Source organism: Oxyura jamaicensis, unplaced genomic scaffold, assembly GCF_011077185.1.
Source record: "Oxyura jamaicensis isolate SHBP4307 breed ruddy duck unplaced genomic scaffold, BPBGC_Ojam_1.0 oxyUn_random_OJ97397, whole genome shotgun sequence".
Classification (NCBI taxonomy): domain Eukaryota; kingdom Metazoa; phylum Chordata; class Aves; order Anseriformes; family Anatidae; genus Oxyura; species Oxyura jamaicensis.
Window position 1 is genome coordinate 1 of NW_023312028.1, and position 25,725 is coordinate 25,725.

Consider the following 25,725-nt stretch of genomic DNA (forward strand, 5'->3'; position numbering starts at 1 on the left):
CTGGGCCAGGCCTTTGTCAGTAAGCCTGCCAATTTTCAATCTCTGAATCATGGCTGCTAACAATTGTATAACTTATCCAAAATACTATTAATGATTTTGTATGTTGAGAGATTTCTGTTTAAAGTAAATGGTTTGATTTGGTGATTTTTTTTCTCTAGAAAATAATGTATTTTCTGATGTATCACAAAATCACCAGCTCCCTTACTGCCGAAGTATTGGAACACAAACTTGAATTTCAAGATGCAGGGAATTGCCAAATTACAAAATAATTGTTCATCTTTTGTCCAAAATTACCAGATAAATTATTGCAATGAACATTGATACTTACTTCCATAAAATTTACCTATAACTGCCAGAATAAGGTAAATGAAGTAGAGTAACTCTTGTTCCCTTGTTCTAGAAAGGTCTGCCATCCTTTTCACTCCCTTCAAAGGCTTGAAAGACCATCCAAGAAGCAGTGGTGAAAATCATTATAACGTTGTATAAAATCAATTCTTTCATTCCAAAATAAAATGTTTTATGAGAACAATGATAAATTAAGGCTATTACGTGTTTGCCTACACATTACACACCCATTGTACACACAGTTTTAAGGCAGATTAAAAGAAAGATTACACAAGAAAGATACCTTGAAGTAAGATACACTTTAGATTAGTGAGTAACCACATATTTGCACAAGGTGAAGTAGGAGGAAAATAATCCCTTGGAGACAGAGATGTAGGTTCCTTCATGGTGTAGTTCAGGATCTCACAGACAGATGTCCCAGAACTGGCACGCTGAAACTTCCTTCTTTGCTTATCTCACAGCAGAAACTGTGTTTGTGTCATCATCAGCTTGTTTAAAGGGCTTTTTCCTTGCAACCCCAAAGGCATGCTATTGATTGGGGGTGGAGTGGGCAGGATGTTTAACCACAGATATTCAATAAACACTGATTACTGCAGTTTTAATCTGTTCTGTAACTTCTTCTGAAGGGCAGCAGCAGTCTCAGTGTGCTGAGAAGCACGCGAGGCTTGTGAGGTCCCTGGAGGTATCTGAGGGGGTTCCTGAGCCAAAACGCTCTTGTACTGTGTGTTCCTCAATGGTCTCTCTGGCATGTTGCAGTCTGTGCAAACCTACTGAGAAGCTCAAGGTCTTCAGGAAATAATCAGTGCTTATAAGCAGTGTTCTGAGATTCTTGGTAGAATGGTAATTGAGAGCAAGCATATGCTGTGCTCTGCAGCAGCCAGGAACCTAGCCAGGGACAAGTGGAGGAGACCATCCAGACAGAGCTTCCTCTCAGTGAGGCTGCTGTCCAGGTGGAGATTTTGCAACCCACACTCTTGGGTGGAGGAGTGTGGGGTGCTCCACCCGTGCAAGGTGTGATCTGGTGGAGTTATGTAGGAAGCAGGTGGAGTAGCTGCTGAAGGAAGTCAGCAGGTGATGTTGCTTTAGGAAAGGGGAACAAGAAATACAGTAATACTTGTAGCACTGCATGGGTAATTACTAGGGCCCTGTCTCACTGATCTCCAAGGACTAGAAAACAAAGAACATCAACAAGACAGGCAGCACCTTGGAAGAGAAGGTGTGGTGTGGTCAGACACACAGAAATTCAAGTCCAAATGAGATGCAGAGGCAAACTTGGATGGCTCCGGTGTGTGATAGCTATCAGATGAAGTTTCCTTGCATCATAGGTTTGCACATATGTATCTCAGTCTTTTTCGACATGGCTGTCAGCGTAGCACTCTAATATTGCACCTCTTTTCCTTGAAATATGCTGAATTGACAATGTATTTGCAAAGTTACCTGTATGAGACGAGTATTTTGCCATTATCAAACTACTGTCTTCCCTTAAGATAATGTTTGCCATTAACCATATGTTGCTAGCTTTAAATACTGAAGATGCTTGCTTAAATAATACTTATGCAAAGCCCTAGTGCCATATTTACCAGGTGTGAGAGACAGGGCATTACCCTGTTTTACCCTCTGTAGTTGATGAGCTCCTTATCTTGTTGGCAATCTTCAGGCTTGTGCTTTGGTTACTGAGGGATTCTGGGTGGCTGTCTGTGAGCAGCTCTGCCTCTCTATGCTGGCACAGCTTCACAGTGGTATGAATCTCAGTCATTTTGTTGATAGTTGGTTTGAATTAAAGTTTCCCTTTGCGTCTGAACACTCATTAAAAACTTCTGTTATGTTATTATTTATTATTTGTTTTCCTCTGTTTAACACATGACTCACATGTCATTCTGCAGTAGCTGAGGTGATTTTCTGCGTTTCTGAATGTTCAGCTAATGACTGGTTACCAAATCAAGAAGAGATCCCATTCATTTACTCACTGGACTTGGGTGGCAAAGTTTTGGTAGCAGGGGGGACTGCAAGAGGGGTCTCTATAAGAAGAGCCGAGAAGCTGCCCCATGTTAGAGAAGAGCCAGTTCCAGCTGGCTCCAAAAGGGACCCACCACTGGCCAAAGCTGAGCCAATGAGTGACATTTCTTATGCTTCTGTGAGACCATGTTTAAGTAAGGGAAAAATGGCTGTTCAACAGCAGCTTGGAGAGAGGAGTGAGAACATGAGAAAACCAGCCCCACAGGCATCAGGGTCAGTGCAGCAGGAGAGCAGGAGGTGTTCCAGGCACCACAGTAGCAGTTCCCCTGCATCCTGTGGAGAGGCCCCTGGTGCAGCAGGCTGTCCCCCTGCAGCCCATGGGTCTCACATGGAGCAGATCTCCATGCTGCAGCCCGTGGAGGAGCCCCCAGTGGAGCAGGTGGATGATGTAGCCTGAAGAAGGCTGCGGCCCATGGAGAGCCCCCACCAGAGCAGACTCAGGGCCAGCCTGTGCAGAGGAGCCCATGCAGGAGCAGGGGGTCTGATGGGAGCTTAGCTAGCCATTGGTGTGAAACCACCACAGCTACAGCCATAGGTTCCTTCTCGTGACACACCATGACATACGGTTTCTACCCCCACTCTTGACTTGCTGAGAACTCATGCACTAGTTCACCCTCATGCAGTGAATTTCCAATTTAAAAAGTATTATTAGTGAGAGCAATGCATTACTGCTGTAGCACCAAAAATAAATAAATAAATAAATAAATAAATAAATAAATTGTTCTTTATGTCTCACCAAGGATCACCAGAAAGCACTAGTCAGAGAATTGAGTTATTCTCTTATGGCTACTGTCTTTCCTAAATTAGCCAAACAGTTGCATTTGTGGATGGGCTTCAAAAAAATAAGACAACACATACTTGAGAGAAACCAATGTATTAGTACATTTGTTTTGTTTTGTTGTTGATCCTTGTGTATAACTGTTGGCCATACATCAAGAAACAGAATATCCAGACTTTCTGGAATATTTTGATGTTTTCCAAACTCTAATTTCAAAACAGACTTGTTCAAATGCCTATTACATTTTGGTTGTATTAAAGATGAAGAAATGGTTAAGTGAACACTTTTTATTTACCATCACCAGCAGCAGCAAAACAGATTATATTCTCAGTAGTGCTGGCAAAATTTCCACAATCTTCACTGTGCTTTCCAAATTGCTAAATCCTTTGGCTTTGGTCAGACACACTGTTGAAGATGCAGAAAACCAGCAGAGCACATATAAAACATTTTCTTTGGTGTCTGGCTTTGACACAAAACATGGGAATAATCCAATCTGGATAAAATGTAGCACTTCTAAAAATCAATTTCCAGGGAACAAAAAAAAAAAAAAAAAAAAAGATTTTCTTTTAAGAAGAGTTTGTCCAATTCCAGACCTGAATATCAGGGATAGATGGTTCACACCAAGTTTACAGAGAAATCAGAAAACAAAATGGAAGTCATATCAGTTCATGAGATTATATTCAAACAAACTCTGAACACATTTTCTAATCAAATAAAGTGCTTGGCACTTTTTTGATAATGAAATTACTTCAGGCTGAAACTGTATATTTTCAGTAAGTTTGTTTTGCAGGAGTTCCCTTTAACAAATAAGCGTAGGTCCTAGGAGTGGTTACTCTAAGAAGTAAGACAGCTAGTTCCTCCTACCTCTATTTCTATACTAGAGAAGAGGAATTCATATTGAGTCTACCTGGAGTTTGCCTCTCATTAGCAACTCTGACTGTATTTTACATGGTTTCTTCAATAGGCATACACTACTGCACTGGCCTGATATTAGTTTGCAGAAACTACTGAATTAAATCTCTCTTAATAAACACTCTTAGCTGGCTCACACAAATCAGATTCATGAAGGTATTAATAAAATAGCCTTAGTGTAGCACACTGCTGAATCTAATAAACTTTACTGAGAAACTGATTCATGTCCAGGTAAATTATACAGAAAGAAAATGCACTTCATTTCACCCACTAGCATGAACACATAATGACAAGAAGTATTGCATTATCTGTATCATCCAAGAAAAATTATCCAATTCAGCCTAAGATAAACTCATAAGCTGTGTTTAAGCAAGAAGCCTTAGACCCATATTTGTTGTTTCTGAATATTCATAAGTTACAAAGTGAGAGGCATTGCAACCTGCTCTGTTATTAATGAGAAGAGGTAAGCACTTCCAAATGACATCATCAATAACTCAAGTGGGCTGAAACACTTTTAGGAGTAACTGCTTCTCTCCAGTGATGACGAAACAGAGCAAAGACAATTCCACTCCTAACCAAAGAAACTCATGGTTAGGAGTGGGATTGGCAAGGGCACGTGGCAAGGGATGCCAAGAACACAGAGAGATTAATGTGTACCTTTGCATTAGTAGATGACAGCTATTGTATTAAGTAACACATTGTTAAAACCCTTGCTATGTAACTCTTCAGTTCACTGCTTTCAGTGCTGTGTTACGAACACAGCAGTTTTCAAAGAAAAAGATCCTCAATTAAACACTTTCACTGCTGTATCCTGTGTTCCAGATCTTTGGTCTTTTCCCCAGTCCTTTACTGTGTGTTGAATATTCCACCTTTGTCCTGTGCAGGTCTGCATTACAAGTCTGTATGTACCTGTACTGTCTGCTGTGATTTCAAGGCATCTTTTAGTGTTTCTATTGATTACAGCTGATCCCTACAAAAGGAAAAAAAAATATGAGAGAAGATGTGGGCATGTAAATTTAGTGCTTAGTCAGAAAGTAATTGTCTTGGCCTCTACAAATGAGTCTGACAAACAATACTAGGTGACTGATACAAAAGAAAAATTTTACATTTGCCTCATGCTAATGAAGCATTACAGTTTTTGGTACCCTTCAATGCCTATTAAATATATTTAGAGATTTATTTTGTGCCTGCTTTTTGGATTTTTTTATTCTTCTTTGTTTGTTTCCTTTTACACTTCAAATAAACATTTTATTATATCATAAAATAATAGAATCATAATCATAGAATCATACAATCACAGAATGGTTTGGATTGGAAGGGGCCTTAAAGAACATCCAGTTCCAACCCCCTGCCATGAGCAGGGACACCTCCCACTAGACCAGGTTGCTAAAAGCCCCATCCAGCCTGGCCTTGAACACTTCCAGGGATGGGTTATCCACAGCTTCTCTGGGCAGCCTGTGCCAGTGCTTCACCACCCTCATAGGAAAGAATTCCTTCTTAATATGTAACCTAAATCTACCTTTTTTAGTTTAAAGCCATTACCCCTTGTCCTATCATTACACTCCTTGACAAAAAGTCCCTCCTCAGCTTTCCTGTAGGCCCCCTTTAGTTACTGAAATGCTGCAATAAAGTCTCCCTTTAGCCTTCTCTCCTCCAGGCTGAGCAACCCCAACTCCCTCAGCCTTTCTCCACGGGAGAGGTGCTCCAGCCCCTTGACAATCTTTGTGGTCCTCCCCTGGACTCCTTCTAATACTTCCATGTCCTTCTTCTGCTGTGCACCTCAGAGCTGAACGTAGTACCCCAAGTGGGGCCTCACAAGAGCACAGCAGAGGGGGAGAATCACCTTCCTCGCCCTGCTGGCCACACTTCTTTTCATGCAGCCCAGGATAAGGTTGGCTTTCTAGGCTACAAGTGCATATTGACAACCCATGTTGAGCTTCTCAACAACCAACACCCTCAAGTCCTTCTCTTCATGGCTGCTTTCAATTCATTCTCTTCCCAGCCTGTGCTTGGGATCCCAGTGCTTGGGATTGCCCTGACCCAGATGCATTACCATGTGGTTGGCCTTTTTGAACCTCACGATGTACGTACAAGCCCACCTCTCAAGCCTGTCCAAGTCCTTCTGCATGTCATCCCTTCCTCCTAGCATGTCAGCTGCGCCACTCAGCTTGGTGTCATCATCAAACTTGCTGAGGGTGCATTCAATCCCACTGTCCATGTCACTGATAAAGACGTTAAACAGTGTCAGTCCCCATACCTGCCCCTCAGGGACACCAGTCATGACTGATTTCCACCTGGACATTGATCCATTGACCACAACTCTTTGAGTGTGACCATCCTATGAATTCCTTACCCAATGAGTGGCCCATCCATCAAATCCATGTATTTCCAATAAAAGACAAGGGTATAATGCAGGACAGTGTCAAATGCTTTGCACAAGTCCACACAAATTATATCAATTGCTCTTCCCCTATCCATCAATGCTGTAACCCCAATTCATAAGGCCACAAGATTTGTCAAGCATAATTTTCCCTTAATGAGGCCATATTGGCTATTACCAATCACCTCCTTATTTTCCAGGTGTCTTAGCATAGTTTCCAGGAGGATCTGCTCCATGATCTTGACAGGCACAGAGGTGGGACTGACTGGCCTGTAGTTCCCTGGATCTTCCCTTTTTCTCTTTTTTAAAAAGGGGGGTTATGAATTTTCCTCTTCCAGTCAGCAGGAACTTCAACAGACTGCCAATTCTTAACACTGTATCCTGTTTCTAAATAAATCTTAACATATCTTAACACTACATCCTATTTCTCCATAAAACTAGTAACAGATAAAAGAATAGTCATCCCTTATCTCTAAGTCAATATTTCAGTTTTAACTATTGCGAAAGGCGTGGGGTGTGATTAAGTCATCTCATTACACTGGAAACGAGGATGTTGACAAGTAGCTGGGCTCCAGACCAACAGGATCTTAACTGACTCCTGTTTGCCAGTTGTTTCACTATGATAATGCTCGACACATATGAGGAACTGAAAGTTTACTTTTAAGGTGGATCTAAATCTTCCAGAAACACACCTGCACTTTTTCTAAGTTTTATGGTTACAGCCCAGACTAAAGATAAAAGAAAATCTGTATTAGAATTTCTGGAGAACATGTAGATCTATATTATTTGTTATACTTCACTGAAACCTTTGTCTTTCACCAGTTCAACTCTGTTTTCTACCACTCTTACTGGATTTGTCTCCTGTTTAGTTTTTCACTGAGAGGGATATATAGTAGACATTGCCCATACATTATATGTAAAATTAATTAACTACTAATTACATAAGCTAATAAGGTTTGAACTGACTGACAAGGGTGAAGATGCATGGCTTCCTTTCCACCTCTCCCTTCATCACTGCTATTGCTGCAATGTTTATCTTCCCCCAGCACCATGATACACCATGGCTGTATCTCTCCTAGACTAGCTGACTAAGCAGAAGGAAGAGGTACTGAATACAGAAGATGAAAGTATCACTGACGCTCTTAAGCATGTCAGCATCATCTAGCATAAATACTGCACAAATGGAGACAACTGAACTTTTCATATCATGAAGACTCTAATGGCCAGCTGTAACCAGAGCACTGAAAAGATGACCCTAGCCTGATCTCTGGCTAGGACTTCCATGCTCTGACACTGTAACAGATGAAAGTACCAGAGAGGGAGCAGGATGTGGTGTCGGCCTGTTACTTTTTCCCTTAAGACCAACAGGTCCCATGAGAAGAATGGGAAGACAGATGGTGGATAGTGGAGAGGGTTCACGATGCACAGTCAGACCAAAAGCAATAGAGACTCCTGGGTTTGCATATTTCCTACCTTTCAGCTGAGCTGTGAGCAAGTGAATGTTTTTAGTCTTCCCAGCTAAAAATTAAAAGACCTTTATGCTTTAACCTTTGTGTAACATGCTTAAGCCAGCTGATTCTACCCAGAAAGACAGACAGATGGACAAAGGTAAGTGGCTATGGTTCAGATAACAAGTGAATACTACTTAAATTCTGGTAACTCAGTCAGCTTCTGTTGTATGACCATTCCCCATATCACACACCCCTGAAGACTAAATCAACTTCATCTTAGCTCTTGTAGTGACACCTGCAAGTCTTGAAATTGAGGCAACACTATTCAGAGGCAAACTGTTGTGCAATGAAAGTGTTTAAGTGTTCCTCATAATGGGAAAGCTTATCAAAACGTGGGGGTATAGAAATGCACCTACCTGCTTAAAATCCCAGTGCAAATTCAGGCCTTTACTCACAGCTATGTCACATTGCTCTAAAATTGGCAGGTCCCCTCTCCCAGGGTCTGTTACACATCGATCAACTGCATTTAGTCGGGCACGTAAACCTCCTATGAACATTTCTCCTGTGCTGTGATAAAACACATGCTGAAAGGCAAGGTGACACCACTGACAGTGAGTTAAAGTACTAAGAAAATCACAGAATCACAGAATCACAGAACTGCAGGGGTTGGAAGGGACCTCGAAAGATCATCAGGTCCAACCCCCCTGCCAAAGCAGGTTCCTCAGAGCAGGCTGCCGAGGTAGGCATCCAGACAGGCCTTGAATATCTCCAGAGAAGGAGACTCCACAACCACATTGGGCAGCCCGTTCCAGCGCTCCGTCACTCTCACTGTGAAGAAGTTCTTTCGCATGTCGGTGCAGAACTTCCTGTGTTCTATTTTGCGGCTGTTGCCCCTTGTCCTATCCCCACAAACCACTGAAAAGAGGTTAGCTACATCCTTCTGTCTCCCACCCCTCAGATATTTGTACACATTGATAAGATCCCCCCTCAGTCTCCTCTTCTCCAGGCTGAACAGACCAAGGTCTCTCAGCCTTTCTTCATAGGGAAGATGCTCCAGGCCTAGTATCATCTTTGTGGCCCTCCGCTGGACTCTTTCCAGGAGATCCCTGTCTTTTTTGTACCGGGGAGTCCAGAATTGGACATGGTACTCCAGGTGAGGCCTGACCAAAGCAGAGTAGAGGGGGAGGATCACTTCCCTTGACCTGCTGGCCACGCTCCTTTTAATGCACGCCAGGATCCCATTGGCCCTCTTGGCCACCAGGGCACACTGCTGGCTCATGGTCAAATGTGTCATGGTCAAAATCTCATCAGCAGACTGATAGAAGACAGTTCCCAAACTGATATTGAGCTGTATCAGCTGTACAGTAGCAGTACTCACTGATCTCTCAGTAATGAAACTAGGATGAATGTGACACCATACAATGTCTTTCTCCTGTGGTAATGAAAAAAAGCAGGATGCTTACTCCTGAATGGTAACCCTCAGCTTCCTACCTATGGAGAGAATAGGCAGTGAGGTGTGTGGAAGAGCTCCATCTCTCTCCCTTTTAACGCACTGATCTTCTGTCAATCAACAGGATCAGTATCAACATAAGGTCTCATGTTTTTCAGCAAGGCTAAATCAAAAACTTTAGTTTAATGCACTTAGATGTCCAAATGAGCCTGCTCTGATACCAGTTGGATTGGGGATCAGAATTTAATGAAATAAAGTTTAATATTTCCCTTTCAAAAGCATAGGGAGGATAGTCATGATAGCCTTTTTCATGTCCCTTGAGAGCTTAAAAGTAACAGTTAGCAATACCTCATATGTGAATATCTGTTCACTTATTTGTATTACCTGTGGTGAGTATGCATGACAGGGATATATAATTGGTGTGTTTCCAGGGACCGGACCTTGATCAATGCAGAGGTCTTCTTTCAATGTGTTTTTCATCTACAGAATAAAATAGGAAATTTACCATGAGGAACAGCAATTCTATTTTTGACTCCTCATCCCTAATTTTAGAAACTGTCCTGAGAGTAATGTTACTTTATTCAGAGTATTGAATCCTGAAGTGGGAAATACATTATGGTTTTAGAAAAATAAAAAATAAAAAAATCTTGAGTTACTATTGTAGAAATTATTCATCACAGTAAAAATCAAAAGCAGATCTAAGGTACTTCAAAGGCTCATCAATGTTATGTAACATTGCACCATCTCAGAAGTCACCAGGCAGCTCCAAACAGGTGGGTACCACTGCCCAGCTCTAGCAAGGTATATAAGCCTGGGTCTAGAAACTGCTTAGCTATGTTAAGAAGCCACTGCAGCCTGGATGGTTAGTTCTCCCTTTTGTAAACAGGAAAAACTATTGTAATTATATATATTGTTATTCTCTAGAACTATTGCTAAGCTATTTGCTGTCTCAATTCATACTTTCATGTTTTCCAAATTATCCTGCTAACTTCTGCAGAAAAAGTCCATACAATCCAATCCTTATCGTTCAACTCCATGGAAAAATGCAGGTACTTACAAGAAGTTGTTGATCTATTCTTGTTGATCAGTTGGTGAGTTTTGCATATAGTAAAACGATGTATATTATGCACTTTCCCAAATTTCTTTTCTACTCTCATCACTACATATACAATAACCACAGTTTAGAAATTCTAGTTTGATAACTAATATGAAAAAGGTGTTTGAAAGCTTTAATGTCTAGAAAGACATGTTAAAAGACTTTTTAAGGTTTCTAGTGAAATATATTACAATCAGAAAAACAGTGTTTGCAACATTTCTTCCTAACACTAGAGTTAATGAGTCGTTCCATATTTGAAATAGACTCAGTACTTACTGTTCCATAGCCAACAATGTTGGGAAGAAATCTTAAATTAGGGTAAACATTTTTTATGTACCAGTCAAAGCCTTTACAGTTCATTTTTTTCCTTAGCTCTTTTCTGGAAGAAACATCTCCATAGTCTATTCCAGAATTCTGCAAGAACACCATACTTAATTTCAGAACATAGAAGTCATCTGAGAAACCAGGAAAAACACAGACTTATTTCTCCATATTTCCTATTGATGGCATACAAATTATATTCAAAAGGTCATTTAAAAAATCCATGCACGTTTTTAAGTTTCAGAAATTCAGAACTTGTTTTGCCTAGAAGTACCAATACATTGATGAAAAGCTAACATGCTATGATTTCATAAATATAAAGAATATCAAACTAGGAAAGTTTGACAGAGATAAGTCCTACAAGAATTTAGATCCAGTCTTTAAGCAGTGTTCTAAAATGCAGTCCGAGGCCTGAATCAGCTTAGGAACTTCAACTGCATTCGTACATCCCAGAGAAAAATGGTCATTAAAAATGAAGAATTTTCACACAGGTTTCATTCATTGTGAAAACTGTTATATATGTTACAACTAAAAGCTTAGTTTTTGATGACTACCATATTCAGATGAGAAATTCCATATATTTACTGTAAAGGTTAATGGGAACGGGAAATGAATTATTCTGAGGTTTTAATTTATAGTATGTGACTATGTATTTTGTTTCTGTAATACAAGGAAAATACAAGCAGATAGGAAGCTGTTCTTCCTTTGTTAAAGATTCATAAACCCACTAAGGGCAGACTGGGAGAATTCATACAGTTTTTGTTAGTAACCAAAGTATATATACTCAAATGACTTGACAATTTCATATCTTCAACAGTTTGTACAGGCTAAAATCATATTCAGAGGTATTGAAGTTAATTAAATATATATAAACATATACATATATATAAATAAATACATAAATAAAGGACAGATTATTATTAAAGGAAAAATAGCAGTGTAAAAATGTTTTTCATGAACAGGAGTAAAAAGTCTTGAACGGTAAATGACTTGACAAAGTGAGAGAGAAACAGAAAGTTCCAACAAAGAATCAAACAGGGACCTAATTTTATAAGACTTACCTCATAGATCTCAGTGAGTGTTAAGAACATCAAGCCAAATGAGAAGTCAATATACTGTGATTAACATGAATGAACTACTGCATTTGAAAACACTTTGAGTGGTGCCTGATGTAATTCACAGTGCTTTCTTAGCCAAAGAGGAACAAATCTATAAGCATGGCTCTTAGATGTCATCCATACCAATAATTACCACCACATCAATATTAATAACTTTTTTTTTTTTTAATAACTACTCGTAACCATGATAGCTTGCCTCTTTTCCTGTGGCCATATGCTCTTATTTGACCACTTTTAAACTCTGCTTATCAGTTTGAAACATAGGAAAACATTGCCACCTCAATTGGAAGATTCCATGCAAAGTAGACCATGTACTTGTAGTCATCCATCCATACTTCCGCTACTCGCAAGGCATTGCGTTTCACTGCAATACTCAAGTCCGGCAAGTAAGGCTTGTGAGCTCTTTCCAAATGAGCAATTCTCGAACAGGGCAGTACTTCTATTTTACCTCCACACTGCCAGGCCTGGATCAAGAAGAGAGAATGTCAGGTAAAGTTGCCCATTTCTTCAAGATCTATGCATTTTTGTTAAAATGTTCCCATTTTTGATCTCCCTAGTCTTTCACCAGATGAGCTGCCATGCCCTCAGCATTTCAAGTTATAGTTCCTGGCTTGAGTAAATGAGAATTTTTCAATACCTCTCAATGCTACTGTGTGTATCCCTATCACAAGTCCAGGAGAGCAAAAGAATATTCTTTCTTCCTTTTCTTTGCCATCATCATCAACAAAATTGCTCACCAGTTTCCTGTTGCAAGGCACTCAGAACCACTTTGATACTCTAAGGCAAACTGGTATATGCCTCCAAACAGTCTCACTAGAAGCTAGACTGCTAAATACTGTGGTGGATGTGGGCCTGAATCAGGAACTGTCAGGAGCAGTGACATGGCCTGGACAATCCTGAGAACAAAATTCATCCTGCAAAATCTTATATATGTTAGGAAGAATTCAAGAGGAAGAAAAAAAATCCAGTGGGTTCCTGGAAAATATGTACTTGGCATTCAAAAAGATACCTAAGCAGGCTACAGCCAACACTTCAAAAGTACCAAATATCCAGCACAAACATACCCAACCTTACTATATATGAACCAGTGCAAGTGTGGAAGCTCCTCAAGAGGCCAGAAGCTATGCTAATCTAAACTCAAGCTTACTAATTAGGATTCAGAACTAAAAATAAAAAGAGCTGTAAGAACATGCGAAAAAGTCCATACTGGACCAAAGGTCCATCTAACCTGTATTCTGTATACAGAACAAACTACAAACTTATTCCTGGAAAAGGGTAAGAACAAGCCAAATACATCTGTTACCTCTCACAGTCCTCAGTTATTTTCCGGCCAGGAGGCTTTCTGCCTGGTGTTTACTAACTCTGAGTACATTTTTCTTCAATAACTCTTCAGTCTTCCCATCAAGGACTGCAAATTTTTAAGACCCACCATATTTTTTGGAAGGAGATCCACAAATCTGCAGCTGGAAGAGTGAAGTTAATCCTCCCTCTTGTTCATTTTGAACCTGGCTACTACTGTCTTTCAAAGCCCCCTAGCTTTCATATTTCTTTAGAAAGATAAGCACTATGTTCTTTTTTTTCTTTCTTTTTTTTTTTTAATCTTCTTAGGTCTTCTAGAATATCTCCATCCACCATTACTTTTCAAAAATATTTGCTAATGGAATTTTTAGTTCTGAAACATGTTCCCTAATAGCTGAATATGCTCCAGATAAAAATATTGGGGAGGGGGGAAGTCATCCATTCTTGATTTGAAGACATCTGAAGTTGAAGAATACATTACTTTCTAGGGGACATGGACCTGTCGTTGTTTTAAGAATTAAAGTTGTGCTTTTGCAGTGGAAAATTCCACTAACCATGCATATTCAAAAGTGATTGCACAGACATAGCAGTGGGGAGTATGTTAAGCAAGTAAGGGGACAGTGGAAGGTCCCACTGTCCCAAAACAAGGAGGATGACTAAGAAAAACAAGACAAGCAGTTGCAGAATCATCAAGAACAAGAAGCTACAAAATCATGGCCCCCCTTCCAGTTCAAAAAAAAAAAAAAAAAAAAAAGGGGAGAAATAGGTGAAATTAAAGGTTGGTCAAATAAAATTGCATATACAGGGCAGTTTAACAAGCAGTGCATAGTTCATGAACCTGTAGCACTCAGCCAATGAGGAAACAAGGAAGGAATCAAGCGTCAGGTAATAGGGAATACAGGGCTATGATACACTTCCGCTGTGCGCACCTGCTTGCAGAATGCCCACCATTGCAATCATGAATAAAAATGCTACTTCACTGAGATCCTCGCCTGAGCTGCAGATTGTTTCTCATAAACTGGGGGCTCACCCAGGATCCAGTTGCCTTCAGGGGAGCCCCATTACCACTGCAGCAGGAAGGCATGCCTCACTGATTTCAGCGGTCCTGTGCCTTGGTGACGGTGCTTCTGCAGAGATCTGACAAAGGAACCGAGACTGATTACGACAGCAGGACTGGTGAAGAATTAGGGAAGAAAGGAAAGTAGGCATTCCAGTTTCGAGAATTGACCCAGTAACTCTGTGCACAGACCAAGGTAAGAAATATTAAGTATTGCCTTGGGGGTTGGGCAAGACTCGTGTGAAGTGTGATTGAGACGTACTTTTGTACGAAGTGAGTGTAGAGTCCTGATCCACAGTTCTGTAGCTCCACAAGGGGCATGGCCAGAGACAGACGAAGTGAGAGTTAGAAGAGAGAAAGGAAGAGTCTTGTGGAAATCTGGTGTACACTACCTCCATGCATGGCAAAGTGCTCAGCAGTACACCCCCATTTTCTTGAACTTTAGCATGTGGTACCCTGAAGGGGGAAAAATTTCTTCAGCAGCACACTGACAAGGGCTAGGAAAAATAGGAAATAAGGGTTCCAGGGGACTGCGAGATATCCCTAGGGCAGTGCCTACCAGTAGTCCTTCAGGAAGAATGATAAGAAATTGGAAAAAAATAATCCCAAAACTAGAGGAAATAATAAAAAGAAAATGATTAAATACTGTGTATTAATCTAAACAAAGGAACCAATTGAGGGAACAGCAGTATTTTGGCCAAAATATGGGTATGGTGAAAATTGGGTTTGTCAGGCTTTGAATTTATACGTAAATGATAAGGCTCCTTTTTTGGAGGAAGAGTTGTTATGCTGCTTGCTGTGTGCAGGAGGTAAGCCAGTTTTTATTGAAAAAGGGCCACGACCAGGCAGAGGGAAGTGCGGGTTGATGGAAACCCTTGGATAATTTACACACACACCACAATCATAATATTGCAGCAGTAGCAGCAGCAGCCGCTCCAGGAAGGGAGCCAAGGACTGCAGTTAACCCTGTCCCTAGACAAAAAGTGCACTCTAGACTCTGGCAAGAATTAGAACAACTTCGAAGAGATATTGAGAATTTCCCCTTCCCTTATACTAGCAGTACTAACGCTCCTAAGTATCCTCCTAGGGAGGGCCCAGAGGGACAAGGACAAATAGGTTATGTGAACTCCCCCCCCCCCCCCCACCCCTTACCAGCAGAGAGGTTAGGAAATTTGAGAAGGAAGTGAAGGCTTTAACTGAAGACCCTACAGGACTAGCAGAAGAGTTACACCAGTTTCTAGGGCCTAATTTAGATTTGGGGCAGGGGGGAGAATATCGATCTTGAGTATGTTATTCACTGGAGAAGAGGGGGGAATGATTAGGCAGGCAGCTATGCAAGAATGGGAAAGAACCAAACACCCAGGACAAGGAGTAATTCCAGAAGAGAAGAAATACCCACTTGCCAATCCCAACTGGGATAATAACCCACAGCACTGAAATCATATGGGAGACTTAAGGGATATAATAATAATGGCAGTTAAGGAAGCATAAATAGGAGAGTACTTGGGGATGAATCCTAAGGACCCAGTAGCCCAAGGGCTCTTATAAGTTCATTTTGTGACTAAAGCCTGGCTGGATATACAGAAAAAGCTCCAGAAGGTGGAAGGACAGAGCAAACAGTCACTGGAGACCCTCCTGTGGGAGGCCCAGAAAGGTAGATGAGAAGGAAAAGCAGAGAGCGAAACTAATGGTCTTCACAGTGGACCAGGTAGTGAGGTAGAGGGTTGGAGAAAGAGGAAGAAAAGTTTCAGGGGAAGTTGGGCCCAGGATAGAAGGGAGAGGAAGAGAGACAGAAGAATGGCAGGCTAGGAAAGCTACCTGTGTTACATCCTAAATCCTAGCAGGAACAGGCTTTGAGAAGATGTTCTAAGTATGGCCCAGCCAGTCATCTCAAACGGGAGTGTCCGGAATGGAAGAAGGAGGAGAGATTGTTTTCTGTTACAAATTCAGAGTAGGAGAGTCAGGGCTTCTCAGAAAGCTGGTCCCACCAAGCACCCCTGATAAATATAGCGGTGGGACCTAATGAAGGAGTTGTATTTAAAATAGATACTGAGTGTTGTGGTTCTACCCAGCTGAGCAGCTGAGCTCCACTACAACTGCATTACTCCCCCTTCTCAAAGGGAAAGGGGAAGAAAATACAATGAAAAGGTCTCAAGGACTGAGATAAGGACAGGGAAATCACTCAACAATTACCATAACGGTTAAAACAGAGTCAGAATAGGGAGATTAATAAAATTTATTACCTATTGCTGATGGGTTGGAGCACTGTGAAACAAAACAAAACAAAACAAAACAAAAACAAAAACAAAAACAAAAACAAAAAAAAAAAAAGAAGAAGAAAGAAGATGGGAGCGCATTCTCCCCATTCCCCCCTCTTCCACCTCCTCCCCTCCCCCGGACTGGCATGGGGGGGGCGGGAGTGGGAGCTGTGGTTGGTCTGCAACACTTTTTCTCCACAGCTCACTCACAATTGCTCTCTCCTCTGCTCCACCGTCGGGTTCCTCCCATGGGGTGCTAGTCTTGTGTGGGCTTCTCCACGGGTGGCAGCTCTTTGTGAGTTGCTCCTGGTATGGGTCCATGCTGTAGGGTCCATCCATCAGAAGCAAACTGCTCCAGCCTGGGTCCCCCACAGGTGGCAGCTCCCCCCAGACCCCCTGCTCCTGCTTGGGCTCCTCTCCACAGGCTGCAGCTCCAGCCCAGGGCCTGCTCCTGCGGGGGCTCTCCATGGGCTGCAGCCTCCTCCAGGCCACATCCACCTGCTCCACCGGGCACTCCTCCACAGGCTGCAGCATGGAGATCTGCTCCATGTGGGACACATGGGCTGCAGGGAAACAGCCTGCTCCACCAGGGGCCTCTCCACAGGCTGCAGGGGAACAGCTGCTCCATGTCTGGAGCACCTCCCTCCCTCCTTCTGCACTGACTTTGGGAGCTGCTGGGCTGGTTCTCACTCCCATCTCCCAGCAGCTGTTGTGCAGCAGTTTTTTTGTTTGTTTGTTTGTTTTTGTTCCCCCCACTCCCCACCCCTTTCTTAAATCTGCTCTCACAGAAGCACAAACAACATCACTTGTCAGCTCGGCTCTGGGCAGCAGTGGGTCCCTTTGGAGCCTGCTGAAACTGGCTCTGATCTGACATGGGGCAACTTATGGATTCTTCTCGCACAGGCCACGCCTGCAGCCCCCCACTATTAAAACATTGCTACATACACCCAGCACACTGGGGCAGCTAGGTCATCACTGGCCCATAAAGTATCAGGGCTTAAATTAACTAATGAAACCCTAAAGGTGACAGCGGCAGAAGGGACTGGGATAACAGTGCCAGTTTTTAGGGACATCAAACTGAGACTAAGGTATAAAACGATCACTGGGCAATTACTGTATGTACCTAAAGCAGGGACTAACTTGTTGGGAAAGGATTTGATGATGAAATTGGGCATTCAAATAGTAAGTTGTTAGACTGGAATAACAGTGTCAATGAAGTTATTGACAGAGGATGTTGAAAAAGAGAGAGACCCTGTGGTATGGGTCATGGAAGGAAATAGAGGAGGGCTTAATATCACTCTCCTGAAGACAGGTGTGCAGGAAGGATATGAGGCAATAAATCAGAAGCAATACCTTATCTCAATTGAAGGACAAATTGGTCTTACACAAGTAATAAAAGGGCTGATTAAAGATGGGTTATTGGAACCATGCTTATCTCCCTTTAACACTCCTATCCTGATGGTAAGGAAGGCTGGCAGTACAGATCTAAGAAAGATCAATGAGATAGTGCAGAAGTGGCACCCTGTGATTCCAAATCTATACACTCTGATAAGCAAGATCCCACATGAATGTAAGTGGTTTAGCGTGATTGATTTAAAAGATACCTTCTGAGCCTGTCCATTGGACCCCAAGAGTAAAAATATATTTGTCTTCAAGTGGAAAGACCCTGAAATGGGGCAGAAGCAACAATACAGATGGACAGTTGTACTTCAGGGGTTTACAGAGTCACCAGATTTATTTGGGAAAGTTCTAGAGCAGACTTTGGAGCAATTCCAACCACTGGAAGGGGCGCTAATGTTACAATATGTGGAAGATCTTCTATTGTCAGGACAGGAGAAATATTAAGTTTTACATCGAGGGTGTCATTGCAGAGTTCAAGCTGTGTGTGGCACTGTGCTATGGAAATATGTATGTGAGGGAATATATACTCCGGCTAACCAAGTATGCAGAGTAAATAAACATGAAAATTATTGGCAGCCAGCCTAAAAGGGGGCAAGAACCGGGAATTCAACCCTTCCAAAGTGTACAGGTAGATAGTAAAGAACTCCCTAGAGTAAGTAGATTTAAATACTTATTAGTCGATCATTTGTCACGGTAGGTGGAAGCTGTTCCTTCAGTATCTTCTACACTGCAAATGTGGTAGCTAAGGTACTTCTAGAACAGATAATTCCCAGGTATAGAATCATTTAAAATATTGACTCTGATCAAGGAAGTCACTTTACATCACAAATATTGCAAGGGCTAATGCGGACTCTAGGAATTACAAGGGAATTTCACACTCCTTGGCATCCTTCCTCTTCTGGAAGGGTGGAGCGGTGGAATCAGACAGTAAGGAAGCAACTGACTAAGTTAGTACTGGAAACTTGGCTCCCCTGGATGAAGTGCTTACCTTTGGCACTTCTCTGAATTCAAATGGCACCAAGAAAAGAAGTGGCAGTTTCACCATATGAAATGTTATTTGGATTGCCATACCTGGGCAAAGGGAATGAGTTATCTCAATTTGAGACAAAATATGTTTTTCTCAAAAATTATATACTTGGGCTGTCGTCCTCTTTGTCATCTTTTAGGGCCTGTGGATTTTAAGCTCAGACCCCATCTTTGGAAGTCCCAATCCAACCATTTCAAGCAGGAGACTGGGTTCTGATACAATCATGAAGGGAATCAAAGCTACAACCTGAGTGGGAGTGACCGTTCCAAGTACTCCTGACTACTTAGAATAAGAACAGCTGAGAAAGGGTGGACTCACTACATCTGGGTGAAGGCACCAGTAGACCCAGAGACCTGGGAGACCATTCCTATAGGAGAACCTTTAAAATTAAAATTAGGAGGAAGCGTGGAACATAGTTGTAAACTAACCTTTAACTTCTCCTTAGGAAAAATTAATGAATACCATGTGTAATTGAGGAAAAGGGTTGGATTACATAGAATTAGAGTGCCCCCACTGTATTCTGGTTTTTATATTAGTAGACATATCATTCTTTATACTGATGGAAATTCAGGGAGCAGTAATACTAATCATGGGTGTGGAGATGTTACCCGTGAGGTAGGGAATTATCCATATTGTACCAAATATGGTAATTATGGGAGTGCTAATATATATAATGCACACCAAACATAGTGCAGGAATTATTTGGTAGCTGGATGGCCAGTCTCGAATGGCAAAGAGTGGTATTGGCAATGTGGTAATAGGGCCAGGAAAGCATTGCCCCTAGGATGGAAGGGAGCTTGCACCCTGGGTGCAAGCAATAGTTCTGAATATAATCATTATTGAGGATATGCAAAACCAAAGCACAGGTCTCCTTGGGACCCACCTAAGCAGAATCAAGAGAACTTCAATTAATCCTGTAGTGGAGAGAGGAACAGTGTTTCATCGTTTTGCAGGGTGGTTTATCCCCTGGTTAAGAGTGAGTGAATTAGGAAAAACTATTGTGAGTATCTCAGCCATAGTCGAAGACTTAGAAAATAACACTCTAGATGTGAGCTGGGCAGTGCAAGAAGAGGTAACAAGTTTGTCAAAAATGGTATTCCATAATCTAATGGGCATGGGTTTATTACTGGTCTTGCAAGGAGGGTTTTGCACTATAATTAACGCCAGTTGCTGGATTTATGTAGACTGATCTCAAAAATATTTGGGAGAAAACCAAAATCTTACATGAGGTGGCCCAAGACAACACTTCCTGGGGTTTTAGAGACATTTGGGAAAAATTGATTCTGTTGTTGCCTGGTTGGGGTTGGCTCAAGCAACTATTTGTTAGTACTATAGTAATAATGGCATTGTGTATTTTGATCTGCTTGCTTATTCCTTGTGTTAATCCTCGTATGACGTGTATCAAAAAAGTATGTTCTTGGCAGAGCCTGTCATCCCTCCATTACGTTTGAAGGAAAATATTGTGCCCAAATGTTGGAAAAACTCGAGAGTGGAGGATGTGAAGAGATGCAAAATCAAATATAGGAGTAAGATATTTTTTTCCAAAAAAAAAAAAAAATACTAATTTTCACTGCTTCTTTCAGGAAAATATAAAATGGCTTACCCTCAGGCCAAGTTCAACATTTTCTCCTCCATATATATGCATTCCACCATCCAGTACACCAATCTCACCCAGAAATTTTCTATCTGCAGCAAGAATCCCCATTATAGATGGGCTCCTATAGTATAAAACAAGCACAATTGGAAATAAGCAACAATGATGAAAACAAAAGAGAGTCTACTGGCCATCAGTCAAAGCTTGAACTTCCAAAAATATTCAAAGGAGAGTAACAGGTTAACTTTAAAACAACGTGGATCAGCAGAGAGGAATCCAGAAGACAACAAATAAATTTGATCAATGGTCTAAAAAGCATGATCTAGTATTGTTTAAAGAATTAGTTCTATTTTGAGAAGAGATCTGGTGGCAGTTTTCAGATATTTAAAACAAGAAGAAAGAAATTGAGTTAAACTGGAACGAGGAAGAGTAAGGTTAGACATTATGCTAAAAACTTACACAGTAAGACACATTGCTAAGGGGGATCATGAAATTGCTGTCAATTGAGGTTTTGAAAGAGATGAGACAATTGTGTGGCAGGAACAATTTCAGTACAGATTAATCCAGCATAGAGGCTAGGGAAAAGGGGACTGAAGGTGGATTTGGTCCTCTTTTGATATTACCGTCCACTGTGACCAAACCCATTTCCATTTTCTCCCATCTAAAAATTGTGGACCTCCTCCCCAAGCTCCCCAACACCAAACCATTCTTTAAGCTACAAAAGGGGAAATTGTACTTGCTCTTAGTTGTGACCAGGGAATGATCTGACATTGAGTGCCAGAGGGCCAGACAGTAGAATGAGTTAAAGTGAATGGAAGTAGGAATGACAGGGTCAGAACAACTCTACATAATGGAGGGAAGATTCCCTTGTTGTTAAGAAAAGTAATGATGCTCACAAACCATTTTTAGCAAACAGAACTGGTACAGGGATATGAACCAAACACCAGGTAAGGTGCATGGCGACAGCATTCCTATGGCTGGTGCTGGTGAAGGTATATGTAAGGAATCATCCTGTGTTGCATCTTTGGAGACTCTGTAGATCCATTTAGGGCAGTAGGACTTTTTCCAGTGCATTGTTCATGGATTTTTTTTTTCATATTTAAATAGAAGCATGTTTAATTTGCCTCTAGCAGTACAACAAAAAATCCCCAATGCTACAGATGGCTTTCTTTCTTTCCATTCTCCTGTCAAACAATTACTGTTTACGATATAATGTTTTAACACATTACAGAAACCAGTTTCATATATAGCATTTTGTCTAGGTATCTGTGCAGCTTTATCTCCAACTTTTAGTTACAACATGTAGCAGCATACAAACATCTGCCTTAATTATATCTTATCTGTTACCAGTTTTTTTCTTTTAATGTAGTGTGACAGGTTTTTAAGAGCTAAGAGACTGTCAAGATCACCCGAAATCCTTGTAGAAAAAGGAGACAGATGCATTCAAGTATATAAGGAATTGGCTGGATGATCACACTAAAAGAGTCGCGGTCAACAGCTCGATGTCCAGGTGGAGATCAGTAATGAATGGTGTTCCACAGTATTAGGACACCTAATGTTTAACATCTTTGTCAGTGACATGGACAGTGGGACTGAGTGCACCTTCAGCAAGTTTGCCAGTGACACCAAACACTGGAAGGACGGGATGCTATCCAGAGGGACCTAACAGGCTTGACAGGTGGTCCTGTGCAAACCTCATGAGGTTTTGCAATGCCAAGTACATGCTTGCATCTTGGTCAGGGTGATACCAAGCACAAATACAGGCAGGGTAGAGAATGGATTGATGGGATCCACCCAAGGGTGCTGAGGGAGTTGGGCTGCTTTACATTATCTATCAGTGGTCATGGTCATCTGGAGAGGTCCTACATGACTGGACACTTGCTAATGTGACGCCCATCTATAAGAACAGTCATAAGGAGGACCCGAGAACCACAGGCCTGTCAGCCTGACCTTGATGGCAGGAAAGGTGATGGAACAGGTCATCCTGAATGCAATCACGCAGCATGTGCAAGACAACTAGGGGATTGGGCCCAGTCAGCATGGGTTCATGAAAGGCAAGTCCTACCTGACCAACCTCTTCTCCTTCTATGACTGGGTGACCTGCCTGGTGGATCAGGGAAAGGCTGTTGATGTAGTCTCCCTAGACTTCAGCAAGGCCTTTGACACAGTCTCCCACAGTATTCTCCTGGAAAAGCTGGGAGCCCATGGTTTGGACAGGTACACGCTTTGCTCGGTTAAAAACTGGCTGGACGGCCAGACCCAGAGAGTGGTGGTGAACGGATTTAAATCCAGTGTGAGACTGGGCAAGAGTGGTGTTCTGAAGAGGTCAATGCTGGGGACCTTCCTCTTTAATATCTTTATTGATGATTTGGATGAGGGAATTGAGTGCACCCTCAGTAAGTTTGCAGATGACACCAAGTTGGGGGGAAGTGTTGATCTTCTGGAAGGTAGGAAGGCCCAGTAGAGGTACCTGGACAGGATGAGTCAATGGGCAGAGGCCAATGGGATGAGGTTCAACATGGCTAAGTGCTGGGTCCTGCACTTTGGCCACAACAACCCCATGCAGTGCTACAGGCTTGGGGCAGAGTTACTTGAAAGCTGTGCAGAGGAAAAGGATCTTGGAGGTGCTGATTGATGCTTGCCTGAACATGAGCCAGCAGTGTGCCCAGATGGCCAAGAAGGCCAACAGCATCCTGGCTTGTACCAGGAATAGTGTAGCCAAGAGGACCAGGGAGGTGATCATCCCCCTGTAATCTGCTCTTGTGAGGTCACACCTCAAGTTTTGGGCCCCTCAGTACAAGGACATTGAGGCCCTGGAACATGCCCAGAGAAGGGCTACAAAGCTGGTGAAGGGCCTGGAACACAAGTCCTGTGAGGAGATGCTGAGGGAACTGGGGTTGTTTAGTCTGGAGAAGAGGAGGCTCAGGGGAGACCTTATTGCTCTCTACAGCTACCTGAAAGGATGGTGTGGGGAGCTGGGGGTTAGCCTCTTCTCACAGATAACTAGTGATAGGACTAGAGGGAATTGCCTCAAGTTGAGCCTGGTTTAGGTTAGAAATTAGGAGATATTTGTTCTCAGAAAGAGCAGTCAGGCATTCAAACAGGTTGCCCGGGGAAGTGGTGGCATCACCGTCCCTGGGAGTGTTCAAGGAAAGGTTGGATTTGTTGCTTAGGGACATGGTTTAGTGGGTGACATTGGTAATAGGGGGGCGGTTGGACCAGATGATCTTGAAGGTCTTTTCCAAACTTAATGATTCTATGATTCTGTGAAAGCAGCCCTGAGATGGACCTGTGGGTGCTGGCTGCTCAGAAGCTCAACATGAGCCAGAATTGTGTGCTTGCAGCCCAGAAAGCCATTCAAAAACTCTGGCCTGCATCAAAAGAAGCATGGCCAGCTGGTCAAGGGAGGTGATGCTCCCCCTCTACTCTGCTCTTGTGAGACCCCACCCAGTGTACTGCATTCAGCTCTAAGACCCCCAACATCAGAAGGACATGGAAGTATTAGAGGGAGTCCAGAGGAGGGCCACAGATAAGATCACAGGGATGGAGTACCTCTCCTATGAAGACAGGCTGAAGGAGTTAGGGTTGTCCATCCCGGAGAAGAGAAGGCTCCAGGGAGACCTTATAACAGCCTTCCAGTACTTAAAGGTTGCCTAAAGAGAAGAAGGGGAGGGACTCTTTGTCAAGGAGTGTGGTGATAGTACAAGGAGTAATGGCTTTAAACTAAAAGAAGGGAGATTTAGATTACATATTAGGATGAAATTCTTTTCTCACTGGGTGGTGAGGGACTGGAACAGGTTGCCCAGTGAAGCTGTGGATGCCCCATCCCTGCAAGTGTTTAAGGCCAGGCTGGATGGAGCTTTGAGCAACCTGGTCTAGGGAAAGGTGTTCCTGCCCATGGTAGGAGGATTGGAATTAGATGATGTTTAAGGTCCCTTCCAACCCAAACCATTCTATGATTCTATTATTCATCCCAAGCTGGTTGCTGATACCACAGTACTAGTGACCATCTTCTGTTGAATACATAAACTAATCTGAGTGTTTAAGGAAGATGTGAGAAACACAAGTAAATAGATCGGAGCCTAGCAGTAAGAGTAGGTATATCAGCTATATGCATTGTGTTCATGTCTTTTTCTTGGTTTTGTGTGATGCATGAATAATAAGGGTTGAAAAATGTTGCTGAAGATTATTGTTACTGTGCATCACTCCAGCATCTCCAAAGAAAGAAATAATTGAATCTATATGAGTCTTCACAGCTCAGTCCAGCAAACTTTTCAAACTTTTCAAACTTCACATGCTTGTCCAGCAAACTTTTAAGATCCACTGCAGATTCTTGGATAGGCATAGACAGGGGCCACAGTTCATCTTGCACAGTTAAATACTGCTACTACGCTCCTTTTTCGTGAGTATTGGATAGAAAAATCAACAACTTCTCTGCAAATGCCTGGAAGTCCAACAGCAGGATCAGCACAGGAAGATTTTGGAATACAACTCTGCAACTGGTATACTGAGATTTCTAGGCCTGCTGAAGAATCCTTGGTTCCAAACCAACTATCTAGTTACAATGTGCTTTATAAGTTTCTGTCCCACCACCTATGAAACAACTGTCTCAAATGCTGTTTATACTTACCGGACTGGAGCTGTTTCATCTTTAAGAGCATACCATTCATCTGGTAAAGGTTCATAAAGGCACCAGAGTGCCCAGTCAAATCCATCTGCAGCCACTGAATACTGAAGAAGCTCAAAGTCATCAAAACGGATATTGTCAAATACCGGTGATATTATAACAGTGTGATCTTCTTTTATTCGAGACAAAATAGGTTCAGCCCTACCAAAAAGAATTAACAGTATTTCAGCTTGAAAAAGATGAAATCTGTTGAACAGAACTATGTTTTACAACTTGTTTCAATAAAACTGGGTTAAATAATTTATTTAAGCCATTGACTTTGGCCTCCAAGAAAAGTTATGTACCAGTTTTAGAACATTGGTAACATGATTTTCTAATGCCATGGTTCAATTCTCTCTTACATTAGGCAACATCTGAATTTGACTGTCACTAATTATAATAAACATAAGTTCCACACAACTTGCTGGGTTTACTGCTATTCTGGACTGCTTCCTACAGATTCTAGAGTCTTCACTATCTGCATAAAGAAACAAGAAAGAAGAGAAAAAGAACAGAAAAAGACCCTGAAAGATACTGTAAACCACTGATCAATCTC

General features: G+C 42.0%; 1 protein-coding gene across 1 annotated transcript in view; it reads right to left on the reverse strand.

Moving 5' to 3' along the window:
- Positions 1–3,259: 3,259 nt before the first annotated feature.
- LOC118160114 (probable polypeptide N-acetylgalactosaminyltransferase 8) overlaps positions 3,260–25,725 on the reverse strand; it is a 31,892-nt gene continuing 9,426 nt past the window's right edge. The window contains exons 5-11 of the mRNA XM_035314647.1: positions 25,134–25,331; positions 20,513–20,627; positions 12,146–12,331; positions 10,705–10,842; positions 9,717–9,812; positions 8,299–8,466; positions 3,260–5,021 (exon numbers count right to left, since the gene is read on the reverse strand). Of these exons, the coding sequence (XP_035170538.1) occupies positions 4,836–5,021; positions 8,299–8,466; positions 9,717–9,812; positions 10,705–10,842; positions 12,146–12,331; positions 20,513–20,627; positions 25,134–25,331 (1,087 nt within the window). The 3' untranslated portion in view covers positions 3,260–4,835. The remainder of the gene's footprint in view (positions 5,022–8,298; positions 8,467–9,716; positions 9,813–10,704; positions 10,843–12,145; positions 12,332–20,512; positions 20,628–25,133; positions 25,332–25,725) is intronic.